Here is a 13,190-nt window from a genome sequence, read left to right as displayed (position 1 = left end):
TGAATGGTCTTCACTTCTATCACACTTTTATACCATCAATGTTCTCTGTTTATTTCCATTGCCCCACTCATGATAGGAAAAGAACATCACAACCACGCACTGTTGATGCAACATAAAGAGCAAGTACTTCTTGCTTAAGGAGACTTCAACATGGTCAAAAGGGGATGTCCACTTGGAACCAGCCAGGATTTTAGAAGCCAAATCAGGATTTCATTACCTCAGCATGCAATTGTTTGCCCTGCTGTGTTTTGCATTTCTGATTACGCCCCACTTTCCTGGACGGTTTGACTGTGAATTCATTGACCAGATATTTACTAATTGTCCGTACAGTTATTGGCGTCTCTGCATATTACTTATCATAACACATTAGTTACAAAGTTTCTAAAAGAATAGCTTTTTCAGAGACATAACACTATTTATTTACCGGTGTCTTTCAACCAGTAGCACAGAAAAGTAGTTACTCTATATATCAACAATTGTGTGACAAGTGCATGAGCAGTAATAGTTTATAAACAGTAATTTAAGTACATTTCTTCTCTGTATTAAATATAACATAATGCATGAATGAAAAACCGGGTTAAATGCTGTCTCTAAAACAGAACTGCCTCTGTTATTTTTGATTTTTTTATTGAATATAAAAAGTCAAAGGTGCCATAAAAAGTCAACTGGAACACCTGAGCGTTATTTGTGTATATTCAGAGGCGCTTTAAACTGTAGTGGGTGTGTGCTGACTCTTTTTTTTTTTTAATACTTTGCCACTAAAGGAGTTTTTTTCAATTGGGTCGCACAGGCTATAAGTCACATTATTGTCAGAAAACGATGGAGTGTGTGCACTTTTTACACCACTGTATATCACTTTTTGTTTCTCAGGATAGCACTAAAGAGAGTACACCCCTCGCATTTTTATGAATATTTTTCCCATGTGATTACGCTGAAGAAATGTCACATTGCTACGATGTATAGTAGTCATTTGCTCCTCCGAAAGATAATTGAACACCCAGCCATCAATGTCAAAACTTTTGGCAACAAAAGTGAATACACCCCACCATCCATTACCTGTACCGCTTCTCCTCACAAGGGTTGTGGGGGGTGCTGGAGCCTATCCTAGCTCTCTTCAGGTAGTAGGCGGTGTACACCCTGAACTGGTTGCCAGCCAATCGCAGGGCACACAGAGACGAATAACCAGTCGCGCTCACAATCATACCTAGGGCCAATTCACAGTGTTCAATCAACCTGTCATGCATGTTTTTGGAACGTGGGAGGAAACGAAGTACCCGGAGGAAACGCACGCAGAGAATATGCAAACGCCACACAGTTAGGCCGGAGTAGGGATCGAACCCACAACTTCTGCACTGTGAGGCCATCGTTCTAACCAGTCGTCCACCGTGCCGCTGGCCACCATACTTATCCAGCACAATATTAACGCTGTTTTGCAGGGAGTGAGCCAGATTCACAGAACTGGTAGATGTTAGACAGCCTGCGCTCCCCCAGCTTCTATTTGAGGAAATCCTCACTCGGATTTAGGTCTGGAGACATGCTTGGCTAGTCCATCACATTTACCCTCCGTTTCTTTTGCAAGGCAGCAATTGTCTTGCGGGGGTGTTTGGGGTCATTATCATGTTGGAACACAACATAGCTTTTTTTAAAAGATACAATGGAACACTTACAAAAATATGGAGTGTGTATTCACTTTTGTAGGTCAAATATTATTTTCTCCAAAAATTGCTTTTTAGGGTCTGACTCTCCAATATACAATATCACTCTAAAAAAAAAAGCTTGTCGCCTGTGGGCATCTTTTTTTGTAGCCTTCTTGCAATCACTTTGTTGTGCTGTCTTGGAGCTGGTCACAGCACATTGCTTTCGCGTCACCCCGGCTGTACTGACTTTGTGATGGGCCTTGAGAGGCAAGGATGCGCAGTGTCCTTATTCTGTCACCTTCCCTGTTGGCTTTGAGTGGTCCCAACATATGCACTGAAGCCCCAACAGGAGCAGCCAATAAATCACTGTCTTCTAGTCGACAACAAAAGAAACTTTGTTTGAAGAGTTCCACTCAGAATTTATCAGGCGTTTGTTTCCGATGAGGAGATATGCTTCTGCCTTTTGGGGAGAGAAACTCAAAAAATGAGTATATGGCTCTAAAGTGTTGGTTTGGGAGAACATAAAAAACACAAAACACACATTTGTGGGTCTGTTCATCATTTCATCTGTTATTTACAATGTTGGTTGTTTCACGATTGAACATATACTCAGTAGAACCAATGTTATAAACTTAGCTTTCAAGTTATATTTAGACCGGTGACTTATTCTAGTCACCGAAACTGTTTCCCCGCTTCAGACTAAAAATCTGCCCATCCCTCTTTGTCCAGACAGCAAATAAATAAGAAAAAAAAGAAATAATGGATCTTTAGTATTGGAAGAAAACCACTTACGGCACATCCTGATGTCTATGCATCATTTTCGGAAGAACTACGACGCTTGCTCCCTTTACGGTGTTGGCAGTACATGAGGTAGATTATACATTTGCATACAGCATCAATATTTGATGCTGGTGTATCAATCCTGTATCATAACAGAATATGATATGATACATCACAATGTCAATATTTCCCCCTGGTCTATTCACCACATCCATACACAGTCAACTGTCATGCAACGCAAAGCCTTTACTTATGGTTTTACATTTAGCAAAGAAACCTTTCAGTCACCTCAAAATTGAATCATAGCACCTGATTGGTGATAGTAGCAATCAGATTGCATTGTATTATTATTATTTAACATTCAGAGGCAAAGTGTGATGGATCAACCATCCACTAAATTAAGGATGTCAAACTCATTTTTTGTGGACGGGCCGCATCGTAGTTATGGTTTCCCTCAGAGGGCCGCTATATGACTGTGACTGTATAAATGTATGATAACCTTACGTTATCACATCCACACAACAAATTGATGGAAAGCCAGTTTGATTTCAAAACTGCCAGTCACTAAATGTTTGTTCAACAATTCTTCAATTTATTTTAAAAGGGGAGGATAGGTAACAAATAAATGGCAATATTTCATAGCTGTTCAAGTAAAAATGAAGAAAATGTGCTAGAAACAAGAAGTTGACGCACATGATTTGCCCATTGCGGGCCACAAAAAATCAGATCTGGCCCCCGGGCCTTGAGTTTGACACCTGTGCGCTCAATGATAATCCATCAATAATTGATGCAACTTTATTTTGCTTTAGATGATTTTTAGCAGTTCACTTGGTTTCAGCTTTAGTACGGTAATCAAGTTAAGTGATTATCTTAAATGCAGATATAAAAACAATGACTGTGGTAAATTATCAGTGACTGGCCCGAGACCTTGTTGGTTCTAAATATCACTTTTACATCTTTTTATATGCACTATGTTATGAGAAGTATTATCAGTCAATCAAATCATTTGCATATAATGCATATTCATGACAAAATACCACAGTCGGAGGTGGATGTTCAATTTGGTAATTTATTTTTCTGAACTGCTTGAAAATGTAAAAAAAAAAAAAAAAGATAAATTATTTATCATGTTGTCACACATCAGTCAACTTTCATCTCAGACGTGAAAATGAGGTTGGGGGGGTTGTGCATGCCTTTTGAGCAACCAACTCTTGTATCTTGTATTATTAAGGCACTCAAAACAAGACAGCCTCTGTGTTTTTTTTTTATTATTTTTTTTTTTATCATTCTGTGCTCGATAGGGACTCATATTTTACATGACCTTTTGTCACATAACTTTCTATGGAAAGCAACACTTTTTTTATGGAATCTTCAGGTTTGTTCTGGAGAGGACTGCTGCTTGATGCATGTTCCCTCGAGTGCATGTGTCCTTCTCAAAGAGCAGACCATTAATCTTTGAGCGCTTTCCATCAATGCAAACTGTCAACATATCATCCTCTCTCTCGGTCAATCATGTAATATCTGCAGTGACAAATAGAGCTGCAGGACAACCATATGTCATTTTACGCTGCCACGTAACAAAGTGTGCATGCTTATCAAAAGGGCAGGCGGGAGGGTGAAATATCGCAAGATAAAGACTGAGAGAGAGGACTGCACCATCCAAGTTTCAAATACAGACCTCTTGTGCCATAATTTATGCATCAAATGTCAGGGCTCTTCGCTACAGCAGTGAGTGTACATTGGAAATTTAATGATTGCACATATAGAAATGTAAAACTGACCGAATCGCAAAATGTATGATTGTTTTGTCGGAAAATAAGCAAATAACTTACATGCAAATGATTGCAAGCGATTTATCATGCTGTCACACACGAGTCATCTTTGTTCTCAGACCTCAGACATCAAAATGGGGGACAAAAATGGTTGTGGATGCCAGTCTTTGAAAAGCCAAAGGCAATAATTTGCATTGAAAATGGGCATGTGATTGACTGAAAGTCATGAATAAACAAAATGGTATGTGGTTTTACAACTTGAAACTTCAGAAAAAAAAACACATGAATGAAATGATGAAACATTTTCACGCTGCAAACTAACAGTAAACATACATCGTTAAAAACTTGAAGGTGAAATTGATCACACCAATGAAGGCAGACCCAAATGACTTTCATGGATTGTGAATTACCGACTTTCATGACTTGGCCTCTTGTCATCACTGTTATAAAACTTCCTATGAAACGTAATGCGCAAATAATCTGTTTAGAAACACAGTTTTGTAAAGTTGTGATTGTGAATTTAGGGCCTGAGTCTCCTGTTCACGCATCAGGCTTTTTGTTGTTGTTGTTTTTTTGTTAATGCCTGGATTGAGGTGCTTTTCATTTCACTCCCCATCTAGGTTTCTGATGCAGTCGCCAAGTTGCCAATGTGTGATTCATGAACAATAGTGGCTGTCTGGAAGTCTTTGAACATGGAGTTTTTCTCACACTTGTGAATGTCATTGAAATATGTTGAAAAAAAAAAAAAAGATAAAGCACAATTTAAAATGTAACAATTCTTTCCAATTTGAACAAGACGTTTCCAGAAAGCTTTTCAATCCAGAAATGCCAAACCACAGCATCAACTCTCAGCAACATTCTTGATATTTTGTCAGGAACATTTACGTCTTGAGCAAAACAATCAATCTAGTAATCTATGAACCAAGTCAACTATCCATTCAGACCAACTTGGGTTGGTGTTTTTGCCACAAATATTCATCTTAAGTGAACACACACCCTACTTCAAACCAAAAATATTCAAACTAAGACATTTTTAAAAGTAATTACTTCATTTAACCCGTCACAGCAGGTGCCTTGCTCAAGAGGTGCTGCATCACACGAATTTAATCGAGTGACCTTTCATCACGGGTTACATTCTTAACTATTGCTTAGAATCCAAGTCCATTTTTAGACTGGAGGCAACTTCTTGCTCAAAACTTACATTGTGAATTTTTCTTTCCCATATTGTCTTGTGTGGTCAGATATGATTAATCTACATTATATAATAGGTGTCAGTATGTAAGGTAACAAAACATGGAGTCTAGCCATTAAAGGTCCGGCATTGTCATGCTGCACTGCAGAAAATATTGAAATAGTCTCGCTTCAAGCTTCACTCTTCATTATGTTGATTGTTGTGTGCACACTGCAATCAAACTAAAAAGACCACGAGCATCCGACTTGATGAATAAATTGAAGAAATAACATTTTAATTGTATTTCAAATCACCTCCAAAACCCTGATTCAGTTTTGTTTTTGCTATTCAGACCTGAAATCAATTTGGATGTGGCATAATTTGGGCTATCAGATGTCCACAGAAATGAGCTTTATCAGTAAATTGTAAAGTGCAAAGTGAAACCACTGTGTTTTTCACTTGCATTGAAAGATGAAAACAGGGCATCTATGAAATGACAGCACTAAGTTATAGTATGTGATAGATGGAAGATAGATAGATAGACAGATAGATGTGCATTCGTTTTGGATGACCACCGTCGCTGATTGCCATAAATTTTGGAATAACGTGATTCAGATATTTCATTGACTAAGGAAGAACGCAAGTGTTTGGATAATCACATGCCAGCTAAATGATCTGCAGTGGACGCAGAGTGAAATGGAGGCTAAATGGCGACACAGAAGGCTCTTTATCTGTAGCTCATTACCCGCCACTCAATTCCCACAAGACCTTCTTCTGCTTCACGCTGAGCACTTTCCTGCCGAGAGAGTGATTGCAACATTTTTCTCGACAAGCCCTCGCCCCTCTTTTTCATTGTTTCCTGTCTCCCTCAACCTCACTTTCTATTTCAGCCTCCTCCCTCCCTCTGTGCTTCTTTCGGGCTGCCTCCAAGGCATTCAATCGCATTTGTACTGCAAGTCTCATTAGAACACTTTGAGACAAGCAAACTTTGAATGAAGGGGAGTGTTTATTCACTTCCTGATAACAGTAAACGAGCAACATTATGAATCATGCACAAATGTTTAATCCCCCCCGACAAAAAAATTAGGACCATCAATAAACCAACTGTTTAGAAATCAAAAGTGTGACATGAAAGCAGATGGGACAAAGAGCGACGTCGAGTGTCACAGATTCAAGGAGGAGTGGATGCCTACGCATTTCTCTGCAAAGGCTCAATGTACTCAAGACCCAGATGAGCAAATATGTCCTCTTCACTCCTTGCAGTCAGGAACTCTCTCTACCAGGGAGACAAACAATTACAAAGTCAGTGGCATGGGCAGAAAAGCACAAATACCTAAAGACATGCCACAAAAAGGTCTGGGGTGCGATTGGTGAGGGGCTGGGGAAGTCCACTCATGATCGGAGGTTTGAAGAATAACACTGTTGGTCATATTTGATTTTATTTCCACTTGGAATATAAAGTATAAAGTGGACATGTGTCATGATAATAATAATTCAAAAATCCGATTTGGGCATACGCAATTGGAGCACATGCACACTGAACAGACTTCGTAGCTTGAACCCAGCTCATGAGTGACCTCTGAAGCACCTCATCGCTGCGCCCCACTCTCCAGGCATGACCAATCAATACTCACTTAAGTCAATTGTTACATCCTTTAATAATTGGATGAAACCGAAATCGATTATCTTGAGCTACAAGGATGATGTAATGAAAAGGTGACTGCTGTGCTACCCAAAGGTGTCATAGTCTCGGACGCTGCTTTCGTGTCGCAAAATTGGGCGATGTGAAAAAAAAATAACTAAATAAAAATAACAATATACAACAATGAAGATATTTTCAGTTATTCTGTAAAGAATTATGCAACATCTGTGATTGTTTATTTTTCTCACAGTATTTTCAAGTGCCATTAAACAGACCCGCATAAAATTAGAAATGCATCCAGTAGTGCTGCTATATCAAAATATAAAAGGTAAGCGGCACAGTTGCCTACATATTTTTGCACAACATAAAATATCAGTCTCAATATCAGGCATAAAAAAAAGTTTCACACATTTTTAGCAAGAAAATAAGTCATGAAAATTATTTATTTATTATCTTTCAAAGTTGGTTCATGTCTCGTATCCATAGTCTTGGTTTACATGGAGCCATATATTCCGATTAGAAAAGATCCGAATGACCAAACTGAAGGAAAATGTTCCATATAAACATCTCAATCGGAATAAAAAGCCCAAATTTGAATGGAATTTTATTCAGATTCACAGGAGTGGTTTATTCCTTTTGCCTATCTGAATAACTGTCATGTAAATAGTTCAGTCGGATTAGTCAAGCTGCGTCCGGTCTGCGCATGCTCTGTTTTGAAATAAATGCGTAGTGACGTCGTCTGAAAAGCTTCGTCAGACTCTTGAAGGATGTCAAATCTTGGTCGCACAACACTAATATTAAACCCACAACCAAGCAGAATGAGTAAAAAAAAAACAGACATATCGGGAAAGTTTCTTTGGAAAGGGTAAAAGGCCCAATGATGAGACAACTCAAGCGCAGATGAACAAGAAGAAAAAGACAATAGCGGAACACCGACATCAAATGTGGATTTATGGTAACAGGTGATTCCCATGCACGAAGCGGCGAGCGGCTCTTGATTTAGCATTGAGCAGGTGAGTTATTCATGGACTATTTTTTTCTGTTGAGTCTTTTTATATTGCTGAATTGCTAATATCAAGGTTTGCACACGTCCTGAAAAATCAAGAAAATTAATGACCAACTTTCCAGTCAGGCTAAGCTCGTGGCAAATGAGAAGAACAATAAAATGTCCTGGAAAAGCATGAGCTGTCCTTCAAAATGTTTTTTTTCTCCCTCTGTTTCTCTCTTGTATGTCTGTTTACCGGTGCCTCAAATGGGCAACATTGAGCTGGAGTGCTTTTCTGCTTCGAGTCGGCACAGCATCCCTCATGACGCTGCCAACCAAACAAATTGCATATTCCTCTCGAACATTTCACCTGCCCAGTGTTTCTACGCGACTCTGTTGCTAGATTTAGCGACTTTTCAGATCCAACTAAAGATTTATTGTCTCCAATGAAGTTCCAAAATTGGCGACTTTAATTCCAACAGTGTAGCTGCTGCGCTGTATATTTAGTATGAGGTTCTTCTTCCTGTCTGTTTCTTCTTGAGTGACAGAGAGCGGTAGCGGGTGTGCCGTCACTTTAGGCTGTGCGCACTGAGATGAAATACATCTCTGGTTTGAGTCGAGCTGCAGCGACCATTACGACGGCTTTGAGATAGCACTTGTAATACGTAATCTTACTGGGCCATGTTTCGCTCTGTCTGTCCAACCTAAAAAAAACAGAAGATATGTGAATGAGAAAAACTTCATTAGGAATTCAGCTTTATAAAAATTCTGCGGATGCACACAGAAGGCAGAAGTGTGACTTTTAATGCAGTTTTGTTCCGTCGTATCGATTTACTTTCATTTCGATCTCAACATCCAGGTGAGATCTTATATTAGTGTTGTGATGTTCACAAAAGAGTCATTCTTTTGAGGGCCTTTTTTTTTTGCAGGGGGGGAACGATAAGAATCGATTTGCATTTGTGATGAGGCGTTTTTGGCGTCAATTTGGTATGGTATTTGGCAACACTGAAGTTATCTGGATAAATATACAAACATAAGTTATAATAACACTTCTCTAAATTTTGATGGTGGAATTTATGTGTGTGTTGATAAGTGAAAATAGAGAATCGACTCGCACAGTAACAGAAGAAATAGTGCAGGTAAAGTTCTGGAAAATTCCTGTCAAAGTCCTGGAAAATTATTTCAAGAAAAGACAGCAACCATGAATATCATGTCATGTCATTATCCACACCGCTTATCCTGCATAGGGTCGCGGGAGGGTGCTGGAGCCTATCCCAGCTGACTATCAGTCACTGGGCAGACATAGACATCGTCACTGAGTGGGAACTGAACCCACGCTGCCCACACACAACTCAGGCGAGTGTACCACTACACCATCAGTGACTTCCGCAACCATGAATATCGTTAAATAAAAAAATTTCTTGTGATATCTAACTATATAACCCGTTTTTTGTGTTGCTCGTATCATTCATGAACGTTTTGTGGTTTCTGTTGCCTGTTTAAATGTTACCATAATGACCAAATTTGAAATGTTGTTTTTACTTGGATTCGCATTTGGTGTAATATCGTATTATTAATCAGGTCATCAGCAAGCTCTGCAGTACCATGATAATGTTCGTGATCCCTTGAATCAGGTGTGCTGGAGGAGGGAAACATCGAAGACATGCAGGATAGTAGACCAGAGTTGCCCACCCTTGCGTTACATTTGGACAGCATTCTTCCTTGGGTTGGGCAGTGTTCCTCAAATAGTGGGGTGGGGCATGTTGCAATGCAGAAGGGGGCGCGTGTGACCCTGGGGAATATGCTTTTTTTCCCCAGCGTATTACAATAAAGTGTAATTGCACATCCACTCCAGTAGTTGGCAGTGGCACTATCGTTACCCATTGTGCGCAGCGAGTATTAACTCTACGGTGTAGGTTTGTTTTGTAACGAAAGTGCTATTATTATTATTATTATTGCGGTGGAGAGTGGGTGGTGGGGGACTGCGAATTATTTTTTTTCTTTCTAGGGGAGCGTAACAGAAAATAATTGAGAAGGACTGAGTTGGGGAAGGGCCCTTTTTTTGTGATAAAAGCAAAGCCCATAAAAGCATGGTTAGATGACTTGGGTGAGAAAGCCCTTACCTCAAACCTACCAATCATATTTGTGATGATGTCCACACCATCATGTAAATATGAATTATTTATGCACTGTTTAGTCGACGAGTTTTTGGTGTGTCTTTCGTGTGTTTTGTGTCACAGTCGCAACCTGTCATGTAAATTTCCCACTTCGACCATTTAGCTCATTCGCACCTTACATCGTCTTTCCTTCTCCTCACACTTTGTTGTAAGTACTTGTGCTACTGCAGATGAGATGAGCACTTTCCCTGACAAAACACGACTAGCTTATTAACAGCTGGCTGTCTACCAGTGCCATGTGATGAGGGGTAATGTCTCCATAAGAGTGCTGACGAGCTCTGACTCACCTTGGGAGCGAGACTGCCCGGAGAGAGAATGAGCTGTGATTTTGACACATCCTGCCTTCAAGTGCTAAACTGGACCTGACATGTGCAAAAAGGATGGGAGGAAAAGCTAAAAGAATGGGAAGCAAAGCTGTCAGCTGAAGGCAGGCATACAGTAACTGGGAACAACAAGTTGTCAGCCAAGAGAGAAATGCAAGTCAACCTTCCAAGCTTGTTACGGATAATGCAAAGGACAGGTCGGCCGTGAGGCAAAGAGGTGTGAGCACATGCAGGTATATGCAGTTTGGCTCTCAAATTGTACCTCCTGTTCGGATACAGGCATCCAGGGTATTTTCCCCTGTCCAATCGTGTGCTCCAAAAAAAAAGAAAAAAGAAAAACTATACAATATAAACACAATTTTCTACTTGGCTCTGCTCTTATCTTCTCATCTGCTTGCTGTCTTGGTGTATGTTCTGTCCTCTGTCCAAACTTATTCTGGCCTTCGGATGTATTTTTTTTCTAAAACGAATCATGTTATCTCTCTCGATGCTATTGACCAAATTTTCTCGACGGACATTCGAGATTTTCTCTGGGACATTTGCTGCCGGGTATGCCTTAGATCCTTCGGAAAAGAGGAGAATGGTGTGTGTGGCAATCTTGTTCGTTGAGGATCTGGAAGACATCTACATCAGAGGCCTTCTGATAAGAGGTATCTGGCTGTTTGGAGTTAGCGGTTTCCTGATCGATCACAAAATTCAGCCGATGGGAAGAGAACAGGCTGCTGGACTTTCTGGGTGGTGCGGGGAGGGTGATCAACGCTCGACACATGCGATGATTGAACTCAATCAAAAAGTGGACTTTCAAGACTGACTGAAATTGTTGCCGGCCTGCTCTTAAAACATCTGTTAGCTGGACTTTTCCCCTGAAAAATACGCTCGGATGCCCTTTCCTATTGTTTTCCCCGTTTTGTCACATCGAAGATATTTGGCTGCAAAACAGCAAACCCCGAGGCTTCCTGTTCTGTCTCCCTCCGTTGGTCATCGTTTTTGTTTTGTATTTCCTAAGATGCTTTGTAACTGGGATGACAAATTCCTTGCATGTTTTACAAACTCGAACAAATCAATCAAAACATACTCTTTAGTCACCTTTACAAGATTCTTTTTTTCTCAAAACTTCTCGCTTACATATTTAGTTCTGCCCACAAGCACCACACTCCAGCAGCTTTTGACTTAAAAGGCCACCTAGAGGCAACTTGCGCAGGTACCCAGAAGGGCAGTGAAGTCAGAAGACTCGGGTCAATTAATGGAGCCCAGAGTTCAAAGAAAACATGGCGAAGCAGCATTTAGCTGTTATGCTGCACACAACAGAAGTGAAGTCAGCCCCGAGTGTCAAAACTTTTAGGCCAAAGTTAAAAAAAAAAAAAAGGATGCTTTATTTCTGTGTATTATTTTAAAAAAAAACGTGCTTTGTCTTTAGTTCGTTTGTTTTGAAATGCTTTTAATTAAATGTCGCACTTTTAATTATGAAAAGCAAATAGGTTTATCTTGTGTATGAAATGTGATATATAAACAAAGCAGGCTTGCCTTGCCATGTCTTTTATTGATTGCAAGGCTATTTGAATAAATGCATTGTTTGCCACATTAAATTCAATACTCTGCTGCCAACAAAAAAGTTTTTAACATCTAATACAATATAAAGTAAGAACTATGTGATTTGTTTCCATATTTGTTTTACTGACATATTTTATCCCTAATCAAGAATATCAGTACTTCTCCATCCATATAATAATACTACTACTACTACTACTACTAATAATAATAATAATAATAATAATAATTGTATGAACACGCTATACGACACAAAGTGTCAAAAGTGTTATTTTAAACATGTTTCCCACTTATATTTCGTGTCATATATCGCCCTTAATCATCAAGATCAAAGATGCAGACAGAATCTTTCAATGCCTTGCAAGATTGTGTGTGATGTCTGAAGGTGTGATTGCATTGATGAAAAATGTATCACTTTAAATCAAAGGGCGATACTTCTTCAGTGATCTGACTTTTGACGTTTCCAGTCCGTCAAACTTAGATGATTTTCTTTTGTTCCTTTTCTTTTTTTGAGGCTGCGGGAAAAGTTGTTAAAAATAAGACCTCAGCTATAATAAAAATGTATTATCCTCAAAAGCGCTACCTCTTGAAACCGCAGTTTACTCTGTTACTTAAGTTTTCCTGCTTATATGCTTATCTCAATTCATTATGCACAGAAAATATTTAGAGGAATAACTTTGTGTTTTTTTTGTTTTTTTTCAGAAAAAAAAAGTTGTGGAGCGGAACATTCATATTACAATGAAATCATCTTGAGGCACATTAAGTGGCGCACACAGCCTTTAGTTTTTGCCTTGCTCATAACCTCGGGCCTATTTATTGGTCTGACAGCTCAAATCAAATAACATGCAGACATATCATTGTAATTTATGCTGCGGCAAGCAATACAATACTGAATTTGTTGGTGATAACAGGCCGAAGCTGTACGGAAGAGTGGAAGAAAAATTGGGGGAAAAAGTGCTTGACATGGCTGATGTGATTTGCAGTAAATCCACTTCTACCCAAATACATGGCAGGGCCTATTGTTCAGAGGAAAGACGGGACAATTGAGGGCATCCCGCTATAGGGGAAAACATAGATGAGATTTTCAACATTACCAATTGAGCCATTCTATCGGATCAGGACTAAAGTCTTTTCTTTTTGGTGCACTGTTCACTT

General features: G+C 39.4%; 1 protein-coding gene across 1 annotated transcript in view; it reads right to left on the bottom strand.

Moving 5' to 3' along the window:
• Window positions 1-3,470: 3,470 nt before the first annotated feature.
• dntt (deoxynucleotidyltransferase, terminal) overlaps window positions 3,471-13,190 on the bottom strand; it is a 72,098-nt gene continuing 62,378 nt past the window's right edge. The window contains 1 exon segment of the mRNA XM_088304752.1: window positions 3,471-6,636. Within this exon segment, the coding sequence (XP_088160878.1) occupies window positions 6,550-6,636 (87 nt within the window). The 3' untranslated portion in view covers window positions 3,471-6,549.

This window comes from Idiotropiscis lumnitzeri, chromosome 9, assembly GCF_059441095.1.
Source record: "Idiotropiscis lumnitzeri isolate Australia: NSW breed Sydney's pygmy pipehorse chromosome 9, RoL_Ilum_1.0, whole genome shotgun sequence".
In the NCBI taxonomy this organism is placed as follows: domain Eukaryota; kingdom Metazoa; phylum Chordata; class Actinopteri; order Syngnathiformes; family Syngnathidae; genus Idiotropiscis; species Idiotropiscis lumnitzeri.
Note: the sequence above shows the minus strand (reverse complement) of the source record. Positions and strands in the feature narration are given on the sequence as shown.